Genomic DNA, 24383 nt, shown 5'->3' on the forward strand with positions numbered 1-24383 from the left:
AACAATCAGCACTGAGACACACAACAGAACATCTCGTTTTCATTAATGCCATCTTGAAAATGTTGTGTTTTGATTAAAATCAGCAATAATAAGAACAGAACCCATTCATGAATTTTCACAATTCAGTAAATTGTGTTTGATGGCTGGGGATCACTTTATGAAGTGTTATAACATTAAAGAAGACATACTTTACAAGAAAAAAAAAAAGAAAGTAATATATTATTATGTAATATAATTACAATGTACACTGAAAAAAAATGATTTGTTGAATTTACTAAAACATTTTATGGTAAGTGGTTTCACACAATTGATTTTAGCTACATTTAAACAAATGCATTAAGTTAAATAAAAAATGTATTAAGTTAAACTTAATGCATTTGTTTAAATTGTGTGGAACCACTTACCATAAAAGTTTTTAGTAAATTCAACTATCATTTTTTTCAGTGTACATATATTCATATACTCTGTATACTTTCAGTACATCAGACATATTGATTTTCTTATTAGCGATCGATGCCAGTGGATAATGTTTAAACATTAGCTTATAAACAAGATGACTGATGTTTGTCTGATCATTATGTTTCTCACTGAATTGCACACATGTCCTGTTTCGATAGTTTCCCTGTGGCTCTGAGAGCACCAATCACGGCCTCTGTATGACTGATTCCTCTTCTCTCAAGGTCCTTTATGGCGCTCTCTAAATCAGCCCCTACTTCCCTTATGTATTCACCAGTCAGGATGAAATCTTCACATAGAGACACTTCCGCTGAACCTGAATGCTCCACTTTCCCAACCATTTTCTGATTCACAATCTCCTGAATGTGTTTGGTGTCATTGGTGAAGTGTGTTCCTCCATTCTCTTCTATCATCTTCTCTATTTTTCCGATCAGATCTTTGAACTGTGGGAAACTGGCAGACTCATTATCTAAACAGAAGAACCGGTTTCCACAGCTCTGTATGAGGGACTGAAGATCTGGATCACTTTCCTGTAGAAACTCTTCAATGGTTTTATTCTCCTTCTCTAACTGATCTTTATGGGTGAAGATGATCATGGTGTATTTTAGCATCTGTTCTCCGAACACTTCTTTGAGCTGCTGTATTGTGTTCTTCTCCTCCTCAGTGAATCGACCCACTCTAATGACAGCGTGTGGTCCAGGAGAGGATAACATTATGCATTTCACTATTTCAGTTTTAATCTCATCTTCACTGAGTTTATTATCATAAAGTCCAGGAGTGTCGATCACCGAGATCTCTTTACCAAACCTCACTGTAGTTTCTGCCTGACACTGTTTCGTCACAGAGTCTGAAATGGCTGAAGATTTAAACAGGTTTCTGCCGATGATGGTGTTTCCAGTGGCACTTTTCCCACATCCAGTTTTTCCCAGCAGAACCAGTCTGATCTGGTCTTTCCTCGCAGGAATCTGAATCTGATCTGGATCTTCTGATGAAACTACAACATAAACATCAAACCACATCAATGCACTGCATAATTAAATCTCAGTATTGTTAATATGACGATGCTCTGAGCATGAGAAATATAAGTGCCTTACACACTCAATGAATAACTTGCATGTACTGAATTAATTTTCAACAACAAATCATCTTACAGTTGATATCAAGCTTGTCCTTGCTGTCACTCCTCCTCATTTGGTCTATGATAAATTTCCCTCCGTTCTTCATCATCATTCCTTTAATTTTCTGCAGTAGTTCTTGTTTCTGATCATCTGATTTACTCTTGTTATTGAAACAGTGAAAGTTTCCTCCACATTCAGTCACCAGTCGCTGGAGATCCTCATGATCTTGTAGATGTTCATCAATGGTCTGATCCAGATCCTCCAGTTCATCTCCACGTGTGAACAGAATCATGATGTACTTCTGAACTTCAGGACCTAATAAACGCTTGATATAATCCATGATCTCCTCCTCATTTCCCACAGGTTCCTCTAGAGGAACGGTGAGCAGAACTGCACTGAGTCCTGATGAGCATCGAGAGATCAGCTGATCCTTCATCTTCTCCAGCTTCTCTTTATACAGATCTGGATCCAGCAGATCTGGACAATCAATCACACACACCTGCTTCTCTCCAATCTGAGTTTTACCCTCACACACTTCAGCTTCATGTTTCTTCTTACGTTTGTGGATTTTAAACCTCTTTTCTCCCAGTATAGTGTTTCCTGATACGCTTTTCCCAGAACCCTTCCTGCCTATCAGAAGAACCCGGATCACTGTATCATCTGGACTGGAGCTGATCTCCGACATCTCTGAAATAAAAATATGAAATAAGACATCAGGTCAGATTAGGGATGGGACGGTATGAACATTTTATATCAAGATAATAGTGACCAAATTATCGCGATTATCAATATTATCACGGTTTTGTTAAAACGAGATGAAAGTGTTCAAAAATAACTGATGCTCACACTGAAAACTTTTCAACAAGTTTTATATTTGAAAATCAACACACAACAAATAAAACTCTAGGCACTTTTTTAAGCAGGATTATATTCTGTGGCATTTCCTTCCTTATAATGATCGTTGTCAATAGCAACGCATTATAACACAGCGCGCATCCATGTGTCACAACTGCTCTCTCGTTTCATATTATTTCATAAAATATGAGAATTATGAATGATGACATTTCCCTATGATTTTCAGCCTTTGATTCAATGTAAGCAACACTCACTTTACAAAGAGGCTAATGATGTTTTAATGTTTTACACAACATTTATTGTCTCCACAAATCTTTAATGTGATTATTCCCTGTGTGTGACTGATTGTTGTCTGATTTAAGGATACCTTATTAAATTACTGATATGAAATGGATTTAAACAGTGTATAGAGCCGTGACTTCACTATACGCTTCACTGACACACACTATCGATGTTATAGTTTTCAGGTCGAGTGTCTGAATCAAACACTGCTAATCTGATTAAACACTATTTCATCGCACAGACACGTCACTGATGTGTGACTGAATCACAGAGAAACACTTACCATCAATGATAGAGAAGAGCCATGGCAGAAGCATTATCACAAGCAGGACTACTGTCATCATCCTATCAAACTCTGAACAATTCAGACTTTTTCCCCAGGCTTTTTTAAAAAGAACAGGAAACAAGGAAGAGATAAAAATAATCAATAATTCCCAAATGAAGCACAGCTAGAATATAAAACATAATTATCATGTAACAAATGCCTTTTATCTGAAGCGCCGTATGATACTCTCAATTAGTCTCTCTTGTTAAGATGTAATTGTAAGGAGTAAAATGTGTTCCCAAACTGATACTTAAATGGTAAATGTAGAAATAAAGTTCAGTTACTCAACTCTTTTATATCCCTTTTGATTGTTGAGTGTTATTTGGATTCGCTTACCTGAATAAACAACAGTTGAGAAAAGAAAATTTTCTATGTTCAATAGATCAGAGTCGAAAACAGAAAATATGTAATTGTTACAATATCATAAAAACACACACATTGAAAAGAAGTTACTAAACACTCGTTTCATTCATCTGCCTTCTTCTGTCATATCTATAACAGAGATTATGCCGTGCATGGATTAAGGCGACTGGGACCGGACTGAGGCATCTCTCATCACACGAGCAGGAGCGCTGACAGTGAAAGGCTATATCTCCTTTTATTTTTGCTTAAACGTTGAAGCTTTTCCATTAGTTATAGATTGTCATGGTATGGGATATCCCCTCATTCATATATCGTCAGTCATGTTTCTATTTACCAGCATTAAGGGCTTTATAGGCCTCTGGCGTGCAATAAAGGCATATTATTTAACAGAAACTAATTATCTTTTTTTTTCTTCTTTTTTAAAACTTATTTTGTTATTGGATTTCAACGTTAAAGCTTAATATATAACAATGTATTAAAACAAAAAGCAATTGAGATCTTTTGAAAGAATATGTACTTTGCCTGTTGATTTTATCTACATAAAACAATGATTTGAAAGATGACCTTAAACAAATAATTCTGTCATCATTTACTCACCCAAACCTGAATGAACTTCTTTCTTCTGCTTAACACAATATTTTGGAGAAAGTAGTTAAAAAATACTATGGAAGTCAACAGGGTCCATCAACTGTTTAGTTATTCACACAGGTTTAGGACAACTTGAGGGCGAGTAAATGATGACAGAAGTTTTATTTTTGGGTGAACTGTCCCTTTAAAGACTAATAAAGAAAACCATTATTTAAAGAGAACGCAACTGTCTTACTCAATCCTGAAAGCGCGTTCAACACAGAAGTATAGCCTACAAAACAATCTGAAAACATGACATCTTGTTATATTAGTCAATCCTGAAAGCGCGCTCTCTCTCTCCGCTGTTCCTGACATTACCGTATAACCATAGTAATATGCGCACAGTTTTTTTCTTCTTTTAAAATAATCTGTCTTGACCGTGTATTTTTAAACTGTGGCTGGAGTGACCAGAGGGAAACTTGGTAGTTTGGTGATGCTCTGTTATAAAGACATGATAACTCTCTCTGGGATTGATCATATGAGTGTGTGTTTATTGCACTGCCTGTATTTCAGTAAGTTAGACTTCCTGATAATACAAGTGAACTAAGTGAAAGTAAAACTGTTCTGCGGACATTTCACGAACATGTGCTTCCCTCAGCGAAACATCTATCTGTGGTAATTTATAGCTAAATGTCATAATCGTTTTGGTTTAATTTAGCATTTGAAGATGCACCAAACGAGTTGTGTTTTGATGTCAGCACTGCTGATGATCGCTGATGGTACGTACCCTATTATATTATGATTAGCTATAATATTCTCTCTCTCTCTCTGTCTCTCTCTCTCTCTCTCTCTCCCTCTCCCTCTCTCTCTCTCTCTCTCTCTCTCTCTCACTGTTTCTACTTAAAATAGTTTCTTCTTAAACTTTTCTAAGTGTCATTTTGGGATTGTATAACATAGGCAAGGTAGAGTTTTTCTTTTCTTTTCTTGGGTGGATAGAAAATCACCTATCCAGTGGCAATGGCGTCCTCAGAGCGGGTGAATTTAGACCGTGTGTCGCGTAGACACGGTGTCAAACTCGAACAGATTAATGTTTCTGTGGAACAATGTGTTTTGGCTGTAGGAGAAGTTGTTGGTTTCAATAGTATACTATCAGCTTCTCGTATGATAGGATTTCTTGATTTGCCTACTATTGAAAAAAAGTAAGTATCGTACAGAAGGACGTTATACAGGTTGAAATAATGACTAAAACGCAGTGGCTTTGCAATCACTTAACCACACTGGGCACTTTGTGATTATAATTTATTTAAACAAGAAAAATAAATATATTTACTTTGTATACAAATCGTGTATTTCATAAAGATAATTCCTGTTTTTTTATGTCTTGCTTGACTAGACGTGTAAAGCACGTCAGTGGACGTCTTCACAACCTCTTAAAAACTACTTGGGCAATTAAATTAACTAGAAAAATGCATTTCCGGGGGAACTGCGAAGTGTGCTTGCTCGGGTGCGGTTCACTAACGTTAGCAGGTAGTGGATAAGGGTGCGTTGAAGTTTGCTTGATCTGAGAATTTCAACAATACTTTTTTCAAGATTGTGCAAAAAGGTGAAAAGTTATGTGCATTAATAATGCAGACTAGTGCCAATGGCATTGTTTATGTGGCTTGGTTGTTAGTTTTGAAATAATTGGTTATGAATGTACAGCAGAGAGTGGGAGTGTTTTGGGTGATGAAATAGTAGCCTATTGAAAAGAAGTTGACAGTCTTCATTTACTGTATCCAATAAGCCAATACAAAACTCACCCAGCTGTTCTGTGGTTGAGTCTTCCCTTTGATTAGGAACAAATTTACTATCTTAAATTAAGGTCTACCGTAATTAGCGATGCTTTAATTGCTGCTGTCAAGATGGTTGTCATCACCTACACAGAAAGGCTGATTTTTATAGCCTACCGTCAGTCCTCATATTGTAATTAAATGAAAAACTCTATCAGTTTCACTATTAGCTTACTCTAGCGATGCAATCGCAACAACATGGATACAGGCATGGATTTAGAAAGCAGAGGCCCCTGGACACAAAATCTTGGAGGCCCCCCTCCCCTCCCCCCTCGTAGCCCAAACTAACACAGCATCTTAATTTTTAGAAACAGTAAAAGGAAGCTGTGGGTTTTTCTTTAGTTTAAATCAAAACCACTTTCTCCAACTCCATTTCTTGTGATGTTAACTGTGACAGCAAAGGAGATCTATAAATATCTATAAAACAAAAGACAAAAAGGAAACTATCACAGAACAAAATCAGAAAAAAGTTTGTGTGTTTTAACATGTGTGTGTTTGGGTAGTGTGTGTGTGCATGTATCCACACATGCACAGGTCCAAGGGCTTGATGTTTGCAAGCACACATGTATGTACACGAACATAATGAACATGCTCCTGAAAACTAATTTTTTCTCTTATTTTCAATCACTCCAATTCACTTTAAATGGTCGCCAGTTTTTTAACCAAAATGAGATGCCTACTCTCAGATAGATGAGGCCTACGATTAATCAGATGCAAATAGAAATATAAAACCAGTCCTAATTTAAAGAAAACAAGCTGACAAAAAGATTGAATCCAATATTGGGTGATGATATAGCATAACAAGTGCAAGTTTTTATAATAATGCAAGTTTTTATAGGCTGGCCATTTTTAACCGGGAACATCAAAAGTGTTATAGGGTTTTGAGCACAACCTGAGGATTAAAAAAAAAAAAACTGTAAAACGGGGTGAGGGGGGCCAAGTTGCGTGTGTGCTTGCCGTTGTTTCACATTGTACACATGCATTCATAACGGTGCGCGTGCGGCGCGTCCACTGTGTTTGTGTGTGCGTGTGTAAAGAAATGCGCTTGTGAACTCAAACTGCGTCGGACATGGATCTACACAAAATAGTAGGCTAGCTTTTTACTTTTATCTGGGCTTTCAACAAAAGGAAATTCTACACAGGTGCCATGCATTAGGCTACACACCGTGAGTAATGAATTGGAAACACGCGCTCTGCGCCAGTGGACGCGCACTGTTATGAATGCTCACGCAACTTCTTCTGTATTCTCGAAATGTTTCGACTTTAATCTCGAAATACTATGTGTATATATATATATATATATATATATATATATATATATATATTTTTTTTTTTTTTTTACGTTGCGGTTCAGGGCTTCCGTACTTCTCTGCAGTGAACTGACGGAAAAAGGTGAAAGATAGGCTACTTTTAAAATGTGAAATATTAATTGAAAGAAGCCTAACGTTACCCTCAACTAGAGAACGAGTCCCACATATTATGCATTGATAAGCCTAGAACGGGTATCTGGTCATAAAAATGAACCGTCAACATTAATACAACAATGTTACATGATTTAAAAAGCAACAGGGACAAGAGGGGTAGTGCGGGTGCTGGGCTCTAGCTAAATCAGAATTATTTATTTGGGATCGGCGGTGGACGCAGATTTAGGCTTCTTCGCCGATCCGGGCATCTAATAATCAGGGTTTTTAATTAGGGGAAAAAGTAATAGATAGGCCTACATTTTGAGGCTGTCAAACTGGTAATGTACGTCACCGCCGGTGTGGTTAACAATCGACTCCGGTTGAAGAGATGAGTCCGAGTCGACTTTTGAAAAAAGTGGAGATGGTTGAAATATTACTCCAAATTAAATTCTCTCTGCTATCCTTCTCCCCTTTAGCTTTGCGTTTTGTGGCTCCACCGTTTTTTATCCATGTTGTTTTTTTTTCTTGCCGCTATCAACAGTTTTCGCGGTAAGTTGGCTCGTCATCATCAGACACAGCCGACACAGCCAAAAAACTGATCATCATACTTTTTTGTGTGCAAATAAATTATTGTTAACACACATACACACAAACTCATTCATTAATTTTCTTTTAATTTAATAAAAAACAAACAAAAACATAAATAAAAAAAAGGTCACACAGTAGTGGAGTCTTGGAGGCCCCCTAAAGGTCGGAGGCCCCCGGGCACCGGCCCAATCGGCCCGGTGGTAAATCCGGCCTTGCATGGATAACGCTGTTTGGCCTTGCCTAACTTTATATGACATATGCGCCATATGCTAGAGTTACACATCCCGCTGCCATTTCAGGGCTTGAGTTTCGGTGCGGGAATGTGGGAATTGCGCATAATTAACCATTCCCGCAAGGTTAGCTTTTATAGTGCGAGAAATTCCCGCACAAATATATTTGGTTCATCTCAGAACAAATGATTAAAAAATAAATTCACAGATGCGAGAAAAAAGATTTGACAAACTAATAAAAATAGACAAACTGTCTTTTATTTTTTAATTTAATTCCTCAATCAGCGCTGGACCGGCATTTTCTGTCTTCCGCTGAGTCTTGGCCGTAGACAGATCATATGTTTCATGCTGTCAATGCAGTGGTCTGCGTTGCGCTGATATTCACACTATCAAATGTGTAGGTGCAGCATTCTAACATTGAGTCATAATGAGCTGCTTGTGAAGAAATTATTCGCTTCCAAATTATGTCATTTTAATCACGAAATTTAAACATTAAAAAACAATTTGCTCTTTGGTGTGCGAGTGATAGAGCGCGGCAGCAACGAATAACTGATCAGCTTGCAGCGTAACAACATTGAATGCTCGGCCGAACAGCTGATCATAGCTGTACAGGGCGTCTTATTATTTTTTAATATTTAATAAATAAAATATTTATTTATAGATTTTTCATCTCCATAAATATATCTAGTAGTAAAGCTAATGCAAGGGCTAGAAATCAATAAATCAATTAATCTTTTGCTGATACTTCCTTGTCATCATGGAGAGCGCAGTTCATGGTTGCATAGCAACGACAGACGCGCTTGTGGGAGGGTCATTCTACAGAAACGTCCACTTTTGGTATGGCAAGATGTCTTAAAATTGATGTCTTTTTCTAACATTTAAACTTACACCACATTATTAGACTACCCTTTGACTTTATGAATATGCATAAATGACAGCTTAATGATTTTTTATATTTTTTGTACATTTATTTAAAGACCGCATGTACCATGTTTTTGTCACTGGTGTTACCTTACTTCTTTGGCAATATTAAAGGTTTTTATGAAATATTATTTCTAATTTTTTTTGAGCACATGTAGTCAGAGTTACCGAAAAATAATAATAATGCAACAAATAAGGAGATTATGTTTTATTTATTTTAATCAGGTTTGTTAAAAGTGTGCTTGAATGAGGTTAGTTCATCTGCGCTACCATCTATTTGCTATAAAAATGAAAATATGTGAAAACCAGTTAAAATCAAGTAATGATGCAATCCTTTAAATCTTAACTTTTGAGTGTAGCAGAATTAAATGGATGTAACATTATTACTATGTCACATGTGACATTGTATTTAATGTGACAGAAAAAAAGACAGTAACACCAGTGACACAATGAATCACCAATGGCACGCATAAGACCAAAGATCATTATTCTTCAACTATAATTAAGTATATGAGACTAAATTGTTACATTTGGCATATAATCTAAATGAATAGCTTTGAATAAAGTTTATCTATAAATGGGAGTCACTGGTGTTACCCATAAGAAAGGTGACACCAGTGACAGTAACACCAGTGACAATTTTCATGAAAAATTAATTTTACAAAATGGCTGCTGCAAGGTAACAAACCACATGTTGTCAATCAGGGTATACTAACTAAATTAAGTAGTTTAATCCATTTGTATTCTATTTTTTTTTTAATTACCTAACAGTAAAGTAGGTCATACCAGTGACTTCAACTAAAAGCTTCATATGAAATCATGAGATAAATGAGAAGATTTCTGCTAACTGAAAAGAGACAGTGGATCTACCATGGGCTTTTCTTCATAGATATTCAGGAAATTGGAAGAAGGAAGTCGAGTGATGTCATCAGTGTGATTTTTATTTCAAAATAAGAGATTTTTGTTTAATGGTAACACCAGTGACACAACTCCAGGGGACCACTACTTTCATTATAAATTTTATAATATTTATTCTGCATTTTTTTTATATATATCATTTACATAATATATTTGATAGTTATGTATACATTATTGTATTTTAAATGGTGTAAAAATCTGTTATTGACCTCAAAATAAAGGATTTTCTCTCTGTACATGACTGTGGGGACGAGCACTTCTGTGGTGCTTGGAATTCTAAATAATTAATAAAAATCAAATATTGCCACATTGATGGCTCAAGAAGGTGTAATTGTTCAAATAACATATTGTTTTATTTTAAAATGTAAAGAAATTGTAACCCTAACGTGTTTTTTAAGTGTAATATTTCTGTAAAGGCTAGGGACAGAAAAATGGACATTTTCATTGAATGACCCGGGAGACAGCGGCGCGCTCGCGCTTTCCACTTGTTTTTACACATCTAAGCCTTAAACATATTGGTCAGATTATTCATAACGGAGTTTGGGACATGCAAATTACGGGAGTTTCCTGGGAGAAATAACAAACCGGGAGGGGTCCGGGAGATATGGCTAAAAAACGATAGAAACCCGGGAAAAACGGTAGTATTGACAGGTATGATCTAAGGTGCGTTCCATTCGACAGGGTCCATCCATACGCAGTGTTCACTGCTCCCCTACTCCCTGAGCACGGTATATCAGTTGAAGTGGACTTCACTGACAATAACCGTTCATTTGAAACGCCCTGTGCAAACGTCATCAAAGAAAGTCAACGACGAGGTCGCACAGATTATGATATAACATAAATATAGGACTACATTCATATTTTAATTTTTATTATTATATTATATATTTACAATTATATTGCACTATTTTACAACTACCTAAAATAAAATCACTTTACTTCACAAACTAGCTAAGCTGGGTGCATTCACTGAGGTAAATTATAATCATCAAAAATAGTATATGTAATATTCACAACAATAACCGTTAAAAATACTGTCATTTAACAATGGCGAAATGTATGAATACTTACACACACGTTAGTTCTGACCGTTCTGACTGGTGATGGCGTGGTGCGCGAAATGACAGTTGGGTGATCATCGCTCTCCACTTCCTGTGAAGTGATGTATCGATGTTCCCTTATTCACTATGCCGTGCGCAGTGCCCTTCGAACTGAACATGTTCGCTCCCTTCGGATTGGAATCTCACTTAAGATGGCGGAATACCCTGTGAAGTCCACTTCGCAGTCCACAACGCACCTCTAGTGCTGCGTTCCAGTCCAAAATTGTCATGCCCTTCACTTGCTAACTTCCCTCCGTCTCGTTCACTCGGATGTGCGTCATTGCTTAAGTTGCACGAGTGCTCACTTACTGGCGGAACCGGAACTCGTGCATAAGGTTTAAATGGAATGCCCTAAGCCCTTGATCACTTGTTATGGAGGTTGCAGTGGAGACCGTGGTCGCTCTTTCTTTAGGAGTGGTTTCACTTTGCAGAATTATATGGCAATATCTGCACCTGAAAAGACAGAGAGTGATGCAGAGAGTGATGCAGTCCCAGATTCAGGTTGTTTATTTGTAACAGTCTAGTCTTGAATCTGTAATAATTTCAATATTGTTATTTCTATTTTTTTTTAACCACAACTGCACCCATTAAAGAGCTATTTGTCCCTGAACGGACATCTTGTGAGTCGTGACTGTTTTTTGTTTTGTTTTTTTTTTATAGCTTTTATTCATGACAATCATCAACTTAAACTAATTTAATTAATGTATTTATCATTAACTATCCTATTATAGTCATTAATGAATAGTCATACTAATAATGCACTAATGTAATGTGCTAATATAGCCTACTTATACATTTATTATTATTACTATTATTATTATTACATGCAGTATATTGTTGTTATTGTTATTGTTATTTTATTTTATGTTATTTAAACCAAATATTTATTCTTCCAAATTTCAGGACCAAAGGCAAATTGCAAGGGTCAACCCCAATGTGCCAGTACTTCAAATTTACTTTGAAGAAATTGTAGACACAAAGACTGACTTCAGACTGTCTCGAGATGCCATATCTATGTTGGTCAGACTACTTGGCATTAAAAAGAGGCATGGCTGGAATCCTGTAGTTGAGGTGCTTGTGTTTCTCTATTGGCTTGGGCATGGGGCTTCTTATAGTGTTGTGTCTTGTGTGTTCTCCATTCCAAAGACCAGTGTCTTTCGGATCGTCCATTCAATTGCCTTGAAAATTGTAGCTCTACGGACCAAGTGTATTCAGTTTCCTAAACCTCAGGATTTAGACAAAGTTGGAGAAGGATTTGCCAGACTGGCCCATAGCAATTTCTTCAAAAAGTGTGTGGGTGCCATTTATGGGTGCCATGTTAGAATAAAGAAGCCTCTTGGACCAGACGCACAGGATTACTTCAATCGAAAGCTCTTTTATTCTGTTCAATTACAGGCCATATGTGACAGCAATGGATTTTTTCTGGACACTTTTGCTGGGTATCCAGGATCAGTCCATGACACAAGAGTACTGAAAAACAGCCCAGTATACACACAAGCTCTCTATCCACCAGCAGGATATTTTATTCTAGATGATGGTGGTTATCCTTGCATTGAACATCCCATATGCATTATAACACCATTTAAAGAACCTCTGAGGGACGCCATTGAGGGACGTTTTAATGCCCATGTTTCAAAAGCCAGGTGTGTAATTGAGAGAGCATTCGGGATGATGAAGACAAGGTGGCGTAGTATCTTCTTTAAAGCCCTTGAAGTTGACTCACATTTTGTCCCTGACGTCATCACATGTTGTACTGTACTGCATAATATATGCCTTGGGGTTGGAGACTTGGAGGATCCTGGACCTGAGGCAGCAGAAAATGATGTGGGACCACCTCCTCAAATGGGTCATGGAGACCTGAGTGGAGTAGCTGTGAGGAACACACTCGCTCGCCAGATTTCAGCACCCAGGACCCAGCTACATGACCACAACTACTTGTAGGCAGTAAACTGTATTTCTTTCATATTTCATATTCTTTCAATTTATGACATATTTGTTTATTTAAGGAAATCATTTGCTACACATGTAAATAGTTTAATGTTCAAAACTGTAGTGGTAATTATACATTCAGACTCATTTGTTTTTGTATTCTTTTTATTGAAAACTTTGCAGTGTAAATAGTGAAATGAATAGTGTTGGGTCCGAGTCCACCATTGTCCAAGTCGAGTCCAAGTCCTTAACAATCGAGTCCGAGTCCAAGTCCGAGTCCGAAGAGGGCCGAGTCGCACTTGAGTCCGAGTCCTTAACATCCGAGTCCGAGTCGAGTCCGGCCGAGTCCACAAAGATTTAAATAGTTTTAAATTGACCTTTCACAAAGACCCGCCCCTCTTACTGTCGCTATGTCCGACAAGCCATTCCGCTCTCACTCCACATGTTCTCACTCCACATGTTCTCACACAGTGAAATATATATTGCGGAGCAAAGAGGACACTGACAATGCGCCAACAGACAAGACAAGGCTACTTCTGGTATGAAATAAAGTCTCAGCTTTCAAATTTTGTAATTTTTATGAAATTAAAACAATACACACCGTTTTGTGGTGCTTTAATATAGGCCTCAACTCAAGCAGCACATGAACTGATAATCTCTTCTAGTTATAGCACGAATTAAACATGAATGAACATCAGAACTGCAAAAAGAATTCAATACACACCATTTTTCAAGTTCAAGTCCATTGACTTTAATCTACTATCTGGTTTGGTTTGTTTGTCGGACAAAAATGGCAGGTATCTGCATTATGATTGGTCAGATCGCATGTCAATCAAATTCCAGTTAAAGGTCTTAAATTAATATGTTAAACCTTACAGAATGATTCCAATGTATAGTTACAGTCATACGTTTACCTATCGTACATCTTTCAGATTCTGCAAGGTAATGCTCAAGAATATAACACGATGCATTAAGAGCCAGGAGTAAACTTTTGAGCAAGATGACGATTTTTTCATTTTTATTTATTTTAATTATCTTATTTTGTTTTACATGCTATTGCTAATATCTTATTTAACATCTAAATGGCAGGACTAAATAAATAAGATTTAAATAAAATAAGAGCAATTTACACCAATGATCCAGTTCAAAAATGTACACCCCCTGGCTCCTAATGGTTGCTTCCTTCTTGAGCATCACTAAATGTTTGCAGGGTTTGTAATAGTTGTGTATGAGTCCCTCAGTTGTCTTCAGTGTGACAAGATGGATCTCACAATCATAGTCACTGCTAGTAAGGAGTCAAATATGCAGAAGATGCTGGAAAAGCAAAGAATGTGCAGGAGCTGACTGACCATAAAAAAAAAAAACATAAAAAAAAATCCACTTGTGGATCATTCAGGTAATGAAACACAATATTAAAATCAAGCCTATGTAATTTGTCTTGTATTTTGTGTTTGTATTTTTTCTTGTGGACTAGGCTATTAAACATCCATTATGTGAAAAAGATTTTTCAGGGCAGTAATAAATAGAAACAATGTTTTTATGATCATCCTCATTAAAAATAAATAAATATGACATTTTGGAGATTCTGCAAGGTGTATGTAAACTTATGACTAAAGTGTAGGCTTAATCAATGTGACAAAAATCTTAACATTATTAGACGCCAAAATGTTGCTTTGGTTATCATGTTCTCATGTTGCTATGGTTACTGTGTCAATCATCGCAATTTCATGACTCACAGGACAAAAATTCTGTGGATTATCTCCCACATTTAAATGCAGCTATCACTCTTTTTAATTTACAGTGTGAACGTAACCACTGGTCCTCTACAAGCATGAAAAAATATATTATTTAGATTGTCAATAGCGCTCACTTTAAGCCATCACTTACTTACCGCGTTCTGCACTCTCACTGAAACTCTCGTCATAAACACTGAAGTTGTCCGCACTGCACAGCGAATCTCTTATTTATATCGCGTCAAGACTTTGTTGTTTATGAGGAGATTTGCGAAAGGATAAAACTTGCGCTGATTCTGAACATTCAGAACACTTCTCCGCATGGTGGCTCAAAACGCCTCTGATTGGCCACTGTGTTCATGCGCTTAATATACATGTCTGTGATTGGCTACAATGCTCAACACTGACACAACACAATGTAAGCAGTTTCGTTTCGTTTCGTTTTTGAATAAAATTGTGTCCTTCAGTGCCCGGACTCGACTGTACTCGGCAAATTTTCCGAGTCTAAAATGTCCGAGTACAAATTCATTCGAGTGCGTGACAAGTCCGAGTTCATTCAAAATTGGACTCGAGTCCGAGTCCGAGTCCGAGTACCCCAACTCTAGAAATGAATTCAAAATATTTCTAATTCAAGAAAAGTAATGTGCAAAGTATGTAAAGTCACAAATTAAATGTTCCATATTAAACTGAAATAATTCACTTAATTACGTTTTTCTTGTGAATAAGTACTGCAATTACTGTAACTGGGTAATTCTTCAACTATGGTACTCTTTGAGCTAGAGAGATTCAGAAAATAAAAACATTTCTACAAACAGTTTTTTAGTATCAGTTGGTTTCTCAATCTGTCTAGAAACCTTCCCTTAAGTTGGCTGTGATGATTTGCATTGAATAATATATATATATATTGCCATTTTTATCAGACAGTCCAAGAAAACGGTCATTTTCATCACATAGCAAACATGTGTTTTGAAAAGAAAATAATTAAATATCTTCTGTTATAAATATATTTGATTAAATAGCACACAAATCTCTGATCAAATTTGTAATTTATTTATTTTTCATAAATGTAACTGTAAAGATTTTACAATGTTTACACTAAAAAACACCTAAAACTAGATCACTGGAACATTTCATTTACTTATCATAGCTCAAAATCATGTATTTCTCAAAGTGTATACACATATCTTACCCCTAACTGCACAATTATCAACACCACTGAATATAGTTGTTTTGATTGTATGTTTTTTATATATTTTACTTTAAAATATGCGTTGTGGTGGAAATGACATGGCGTGGCGGAAGAGACAGTGTGTGGCGGAAATGACATAGATAGGCAACTTCCAATTAAAAACTATTTTTCTACTGCTCTATGTGGTGAACCAGAGCAAATCAATAAGCAACAACATTAGTGAATAGTTTTTTTTGTTTGTTTTTTTTGTACACATTTTTCAAAGAGATTTTCAGATGTCCACTTGAGTGGACAGCATGCGTTTATAGTTTAAACTAAAGAGATACTGTATTAAACATACCGTAATACAATAATCAAACAGATAAAGTATGTGTATTTAACAAACTAATCAATAAAATTTTATCAAATCATGTGAAAACTATCAAATATATGCAAAAAATATAAATGCAAAATATTGCAAAGGCAGTTGAACTTGATACAAGTTGCACTTCGCGTATCTTTGATATCAGAACATGAGGACGTGATTCCATCAGAATTTTCTACAGTCTGTCAAAGTACAACTGTGGAAACCACTCAGATGCTCCTCCAGTGCACCAGAGTATGGAGATTTACCCTTATTAGCTGATAATTCTGATTATGTTCAAGATGGACACATTTCTAGCATAGCCCTCCTCTGAGAAAACCTAGCGATACGTTTTTTTCAATCTCATCTGAAATGAGCAGTGTTGGTGGTAACGCATTACAAGTAACATGCATAACCCATTCAGATTACTTTTTGATGTTACAAGTAAAGTAATGTGTTACAAGTAACATGCATTACATAATCAGATTACTTTTTGATGTTACAAGTAAAGAAACGCATTACAAGTAGCATGCATTACGAAATCAGATTACTTTTTGATCTAACAAGTAAAGTAATGAATTACAATTCACATACATTATGTAATCACATAACTTTTTTGATGTCAATGAAAATTACATTCTAATAATACAAATACATTTATTTACAGTCAAAAAAGTCACTGCAGATTAAGTATTTTCAAAAACAATATTCACAGTATAAGTATGAACTGTAGCTGAAATATAGCAATTGATGCATGACGTCCACTACAGTGGACAGATGATTAATCAGATTTTTCTCCCAATCTAAAATCAAAACTTGGAAAATGTAACTATGATATGACTCATTAGATATTACTTGATGCTGCAATATATATTTTTTTTACCTACAAGAGTCTCCTAGGATAGAAGGAATGGGTGGATATTCCGGAGCAACTTGGCATGTCTGACTGACCCTTGGCCATCTTGGTTTGGAGGGGGAAAAAATCAAAACACAACGGCTTGCCACTTGGTTGCAATGTATAGGATGATGCATCAGGGTCCAGTGAAGAGGATGATGTGCAACTAAGCCAAAAAAACCCGTGCAAATTTAAGAAAATGCTTTTTTAATAGCTGTCCACTGTAGTGACCACTATGCATGAAAGGGTTAATTAATTATATGTTTTTTTACATTAAAGTTTTTGTATTATAGCCCAAATAATTTGCTGTTTAGCACGAACAATGTCATTTCCACCACAGCCTGTCTTTACCACCACAATGAACCCCGTGGTGGAAATGACTGTGGTGGAAATGACATTTCCCCCCTTTCTCTCTAAAATATCATGCTATGTTAGCCTGCTAATATTAGTTTTAGTGTTAGCATTAAATAATTATACACAAATTACACATTATTAAATTAAATTTATCCAGTTATTTGTACGTCCATGTGAAATATGAGCCGTTTGGAAATGACGACTAATAAACATACTCTCAGTTTTAGTCATATTTACCTTGATTTTTCTTCTATTCATTACCCCCTAAAGAGGTCACCCATTCACCCAGCCAAGTGGTCCACTGTGGGGTTTCTGTTGCTATGGTTACCAGGTATACAAACCTAAAACAATGATCCCAGGATTCTATTTTGTACAGTGTGGTGGAAATGACAGTGAACCCAAGGGACAAGGGTTCTACTTATGAAAAATATAGGAAAATGTGAATAAATATTGCAATATATAATATGTATAATTGAATTAGACATTATTTTATCATTTGTACTTGAAATCTACATTATTTAAATATTTAATTTAAAATTAAGCGAGGTTGAAGGTACAAAGTCTGGCTTAGGGACAGAGGGAAAACAGTAAAAACCATGCATAAAAGGCCTCATATTATATAAAAAAAAATAATGATTGAGCCATGATAATTTTTTTATAAGTTCCCCTTGGGGTGAAGTAAGTGTGGCAAAAACAAAAAATAAGAAATGTTTTTTAGATTTTATTATTTCGTCCAGGGACAAGAAAAGTACCATAGTTAAAGAGCCAAGAAATAAACCATAATTGGGAGAAAAAACATCTTAAATCTCCTTTTATGACAGTTTGGCAACACATCAATTAATAACAACTAAATATAATGCAAAATACTGAAAAACGGCAACAATCCTTGTTCCTTTTTTAATATTGCATTGCTAGCGCTTAGAACTGTCAGACAGCCTCTCTAGTATGTCTAAGAGGCAGTCAGTCTGACATTGCAGATTCTGAAATCTCTCTGCGTCTCTGTCTACCTCCCTCTGCATAAAATTAAGCAAATGGTCTTTCCTTCGTCTTTTGGGTGTGGGTGTTTTGGGGCTGTTGTCAGAGGAAGCAGACGGAGAGGCAGGCGAGAGAGCAGTGGCTGGTGGCTGATGTGACAAAGGATGATGATGATGATGATGGTTGTGGTTGGGGTTGGCTATTGGTAATGATGTCTGCTGTTGATGGCTGTGTGTGGGTTGGGGATTCTGGGGCCGCAGGTGGAGGTGGATCTGGCATGTAAGAGGATGGCACTGGCTGGTTAGTTGGTGGGGTAGCCAAAGCAGATGATATTAAAACAGGGAGCGTAATGCTGGCCCTTGCTCCAATAGTGGAATGCATCAAACCAAACCACTTCCATGTGCAGGCACTGGGTTCCCCCTGGTCTGTCCCAGTGCCAGTTGGAGGGTTCCGGAGCTCCTAAATAAGGTTTGAAAGAACAGAACACTGTTACAATTTGTAAAACTGTACCAATATAATTTCAAAGTGTACAGCAGCAACTCAGCACTTAAATGTCAGCAGTGTAGAATACAGAACACTTGTATAATCATGCCAGATGCTACCTTATATTTTTTCTTTAAATTTTCCCATTTTTTTGAAGTCTGGGCACCTGTCACCTTTCCATCCAACATCATTTCTTTAACAATTGTCCTGGTCAAAGACATAAACACAGCTGATAATAATAATAATAATAATAATAACATGAATGTCCAGTATTCTGTTATTTCCAAAACAATTACTTGTTTTATGTGTGACAGTGAATAACAGACATAATAATGTACTTAAAAAAAAAAAAAAATGCAAATATGGCTAATGAAATGTAACATTTCTGATAGGAATACTCACTCCCACGCCAGTTTGGCAGCATTTCTCCGGCCAGTAAACAGGCTGCCATTTGCTCCTCTAAGTTTAATAAGCTTCTCAGTGTCTTGATCTGACCCTATACAATAACACACTTGGCTGTAATACATTTGACATTTGTAATACATTAAACATTCTTACAATTTCTGTGTAGTTAATGTTAAATTATGTAAACCACTTTTCTGCTAGTTGGTTTATTATTAACATTGTAGTTTTCTTTATTAATGTGCTTTAATGCAAATGAAGCCTGTAGCCTAAGTCTTACACAACCATAACATGTAATATTACAATGAACAATTCTTTACAAATCTAAACAATAAGCAGTTAATGTATTTACATGTGTTGTTTCATCTTAATATAAATATTATAAACTGCTTAAGTGACCTAAGTTCACTTACAGGTGTAAAGTACTTTTCCCTCCATCTGTGCAAGGTGTCAGGTGTGGATAAATGAAGTGCAAGCGCTGTGAGTGTGAGCTGCTGATATGACGTCACAATCATACTGCATTGTGGGACATATAGGTGCCTGAAGTGTACATATGAAGTAGACTCGCTCCCTCGGTCAAAATCGAGGGAACGAGGGTCTGCCCATCTAAACTTCCCTCGTCCACTTCACGAAGTGGAACGCACTTCAAAATGGCGGTGGGGATTCCCTCGATGGGAAGTGCTTAGGGAAGTTCGCAAGTGCTTGTCTAAAAGTGGACTGGAACGCAGCCCTGAGCGACGTTGTTGATTGTTTGAGCATGTGACTGTGAGTTTCTATGGGGGTAAATTGATGCCAAAACCATTGAAAATGGACAGACTAAAATTCACAAATAGATATTACAACTTGTAAACACAAAACACAATCTACAAATAGATTAAAAATCCGCAAACAAAGTCCTCATGATCCGCAAATGTAAAACAAGATCTACAAATAGATACAAAGTCCTCAAACAAACTCTTTGTGATCCACAAATATAAAGCATGATCTACAAAAAGATTAAAAATCCACAAATAAACACATCCTGATTCACAAATAGAAATCAGTGACTTGTACTTGAAAACCAGAATTTGAATTAATGTAAAGTGACTTGTTTGCAGGTGAAGATCATGTTCTGTTTGTAGATTGTTTTCAGAATTCTGGCACTATTGTTTCGCTGTTGTGACAAAATAATGCCATAATCATTGAAAATGAAGAGACTATGAGTCAAAAATGCATATTACAATTTGTAAACACAAAACAAGATCTACAAATAAATGTAAAATCTGCAAACAAACTCCTCATAATTCACAAATGTAAAACACAATCTGTAAATAGATTGCAAATCTGCAAACAAACTCCTCGTGATCCGCAAATGTAAAACAAGATCTACAAATAGATAAAAAATCAACAAACAGACTCTTCATAACATACAAATATAAAATGTGATCTACAAATAGATTTAAAATCCGCAAACAAACTCTTTATGGTTCACAAATAGAAATCAGTGACCTGGGGCTCGTTCTTCGTACGTCGCTAACTCAGTTAGCTGGATTTGATTGTTGACGATTTGGCTTGATCTTGGATTGTTTGGTTCTTCGAAGCTCATCCTGGACTTGCTGTCATAGCAACAGGTGCGCAAACTTAAACCTGCTCGGGAGCAGCTTATTTCATGTTAACAGGATTAGACTGCGGCTTCATAAGCGGAGCTGATACGGGAAGTCCAGCGCAGCGCGATAGTGCACTTTCTGAGATATATATTTTTTCTCGTGACTCGTGAGATTGTCGTTTACATTATTAATTTGTTGGAAACGCACATTTATTTTCGACTTGTCGGAGTCGGGCTTTAACTACAGCACAAACTGTACCCTAAGATTATTTGCGAGTGGCTCTTTCCTTTACACTATGATGCGGAGAACTTGATGGAAAGTGCTGTCTGTCGTGTCATTCGGAGTTTACCTGGCGCTTTTAGGTTTAAAAAACAGTTTTAGGTTTTTTGTGGCATTTCCAAGCCACTGAAGACCCAATGCTGTAAAGCAGTTTTTTTTAAAGCAGTTTTTTTATGCTATAATAATTTTTTCTATGAGGATCATGCAATCATGACCATGCTGATTACAGTAGCCTATATGCCACTCAGGCTTAAAGGGATATACTCCACTTTAAAAATCTGTCATCATATAGCCTACTCACCCTCATGTTGTTTCAAACCTGTATGAATTTCTTTCTTCTGCTGAACAGGAAGGAAGATATTTAGAAGAATATCAGTAACCAGACCGTTTCTGGTTTCATTGACTTCCATAGTAGGAAAAAAATATACCATGGAAGTCAATGAGATTAGAAACTGTCTGGTTACTGATATTCTTCTAAATATCTTCCTTTGTTCAGCAGAAGAAAGAAATTCATAAAGGATTGAAACAACATGAGGGTATATGATGACAGAATTTTCATTTTAAAGTGGAGGCTGCCATCAAGGCCTCAATGAAGGGGATTATGTGAACAGAAAGGGGATTCACAATGTAAATGTGCAGCCCAGTTACTATTGTGATTCTTAATATTCCAGATTATATCAAATAAAAAAAGGCATTTGACTAAAATCTTTCATATCACAATTGTGAAAGAAAAATGTCCAGGATCTGTGCATGACTTAAGAATTTTCAGAGATTCACATTATTTGAAAGTGGTAAGGAAAGTTCCACAATTAAATATCAAGCTCACTGTATTACATACACTTATGCTGATCCTAACAGAACTGCATTTTTTCATAGGTGATTATGACATGTTCCTGCCTGCAGACAGGTGTTTTATGACCCCATTCCCTGACCCAAACCAGTTACAATGCAGCTCTAGCCAGGACAAGGGCACACAATGAAATGAACTTTGGCTAAAGGGAGGATTTCAGTGTCTGAAGAAGTCTGAGGGTTGCACACCTGTGCCTGTGACATTGTTGCATGTGCCATATTAAAAAAAACACTTTTCATTAAATGTTTAATAAAAGACAAATATGCTTAGTTCCTTGAGTTTTATTTCAGTTGTTCTTTGTAAAGAAAAGCCAGTGGTCAAGTGCCTGCACCAAGAGATATTAGACACATGCCTCATGCAACAAATAAAAAGGAAAAGTTGGCTATACACTGCCCACCTGTAGGCCTATGTGTCCTCTGTCTGTGCAGACTCTTCTGTAGGCCTTTCTGTAGATGTGGAATCCTGCAACTTATATTGCAGCCATAAAGCATACAAGTATAAATGAAGTAAAGTTATTTATGCACTTGCAGGTAGGCTAGTTCCTCCATATGACAGTTATCTGAGAGGGTTTATTCACTGTCCAGTGCAATGGAAACAAATGGACATTACAAAGTCTTATACTTTCTTTCCTTTGGAAAGTTAGAAAATGTCCACTTACTGCACATATTTCAGCCACCACTTTCTTGGGAACAGATACAAGTGTTGGTGTATTTTGTAAAAGTGCACAAAAGAGGAAAACACAATGTCATTACAATGAACTACACTCGGGAAAAATGTGATCAATAACTCATGGCAAAATATTTTTACATTTAACATAAGTTTAACAGTTTTCACTTTCACAAGTCAAAGCAATTCATCATTACTCAAGATTTAACAGTTGAAATGACTATACGGCCTAAATTTAATGCAGCAAAAATTATTTTACAGTGTAAGACTAAGATCTTTTCTTTTTTTCTCAGCCTTTTTCTTGGTTGCTTTTATAATCAGACAACCATTTATTTAACAGTGCCTTTTATAAAAGAGACTATAATATAACTAAAAATTACCATAATGTAGAATATTTTTGTACTTCACTTTTATTTGCTCCCATGTTCTAGTGTGGTGACTCTGACATTACAATGAACACTTTGTTTGTCAATTATGCAATTATTAAAATACAAAAATATAGGTGATATTAAGTAATAAAAACATTTTGATTGAACATTAAAATTCCGAATAAACTTCGACTATTAGTTCTTGCTCTGCTGAGGAGAAAAACTGAGCCCACTCTTTGGCCACGCTGAGCAGCCAATAGCAGCGTTGCTGATCAATGTTTCTACTATCGATACATATCCCCTTTTAAACCAGCGCATGAACGCGCAATTATCTCAGATAACTCAATCCAGCGATACTAATCATAAACAACAGGTGAGTTCGAAGAACCCAATTAGCCGGATCATGATTAGCACGATGATATCATCTTGGATGTGTCATTTGATCTCGGTTGTAATAAGCAACGTACGAAGAACAAGCCCTTGTACTTGACAACCAGAATTTGAATGAATGCAAATTGATTTGTCTGCGCACGAGGGTCATTATTTGTTTGTAGATTGTGTTGCATTTGTTTTCAGAATTTTGGCACAACTGTTTCGCTGTTTTTTCCCATTAAAAAATCTACAAATGCCCTCCTCACAATTTGCAAACAAACACAAGTCTAACTTGTATTTTCAAACCACTGTAAAAAGACATTCTTACACATTCTGTGTTGAATCTGTGTTTGCAGATCACAGGGCATTCACAGATCCCTCTGCACACGTCTACAGATCTTTTTGGCACTATCTTTCCGCAGAGTGTGTGACTACGATCCACACGTGTAATCAGCCAATCAGGGGTATTGCTTCAATGTGATGTCACGCCCCCTCAATAAGCCCTTTTCAAAATAAGAGTCGACACTTCTCGGATGGGTGGGCTGGACTCACTGCCATTTACCCTTGCAGGTGTTGTACCGAAATCTGACTCCCAGGACAAATCGCACTCCCCTTCGCGTGCACGACACTATTTGGGCTAGACCAACCAAATTTGTATATATTAAACTTGCATCTGTCTGCTAATTAACCATACCATTTAAAGATGATTATATATGACATATCGTTCACAGTATTTATTTGAATGGAAGAAGCCAGATGAAAATTGCAACATGTTAAAAATACCTTAAATTTCACTGTTTAACTTTAGCTTTTTGTCTCAATGAGCACATCATCTCACTCACACCCATAACCACAGCTCACAGTTCCTGAACATCTTCACCCTAGAAGGAGTTTTCATATGACATATCGTTCACAGAATTTATTTGAATGGAAGAAGTCAGATGTTGCAACTGACCCCGACCCAGGGATGGTTGCAACATAATACCTTAAATTTCATTAATTAA

The 24383-nt window shown here is 36.5% G+C and overlaps 2 protein-coding genes across 2 annotated transcripts in view; one reads left to right on the forward strand and one right to left on the reverse strand.

The window, feature by feature from the left end:
- Positions 1-584: 584 nt before the first annotated feature.
- On the reverse strand, positions 585-2259 carry LOC308686325 (GTPase IMAP family member 8-like; the record flags this gene model as incomplete). The annotated part of the gene is made up of 2 exons (XM_081394722.1): positions 585-1450; positions 1608-2259. The coding sequence occupies 2 exons, from the start codon at positions 2257-2259 to the stop codon at positions 585-587; spliced, it is 1518 nt and encodes a 505-aa protein (XP_081250848.1).
- Positions 2260-4575: 2316 nt separating this feature from the next.
- LOC308686326 (uncharacterized protein) overlaps positions 4576-24383 on the forward strand; it is a gene marked incomplete at its 3' end in the record, with an annotated part of 105006 nt that continues 85198 nt past the window's right edge. The window contains exon 1 of the mRNA XM_081394723.1: positions 4576-4745. Within this exon, the coding sequence (XP_081250849.1) occupies positions 4694-4745 (52 nt within the window). The remainder of the gene's footprint in view (positions 4746-24383) is intronic.

The sequence above is a fragment of the Scardinius erythrophthalmus genome (genome assembly GCF_964197995.2).
Source record: "Scardinius erythrophthalmus genome assembly, contig: HAP1_SCAFFOLD_150, whole genome shotgun sequence".
NCBI classification, from domain to species: domain Eukaryota; kingdom Metazoa; phylum Chordata; class Actinopteri; order Cypriniformes; family Leuciscidae; genus Scardinius; species Scardinius erythrophthalmus.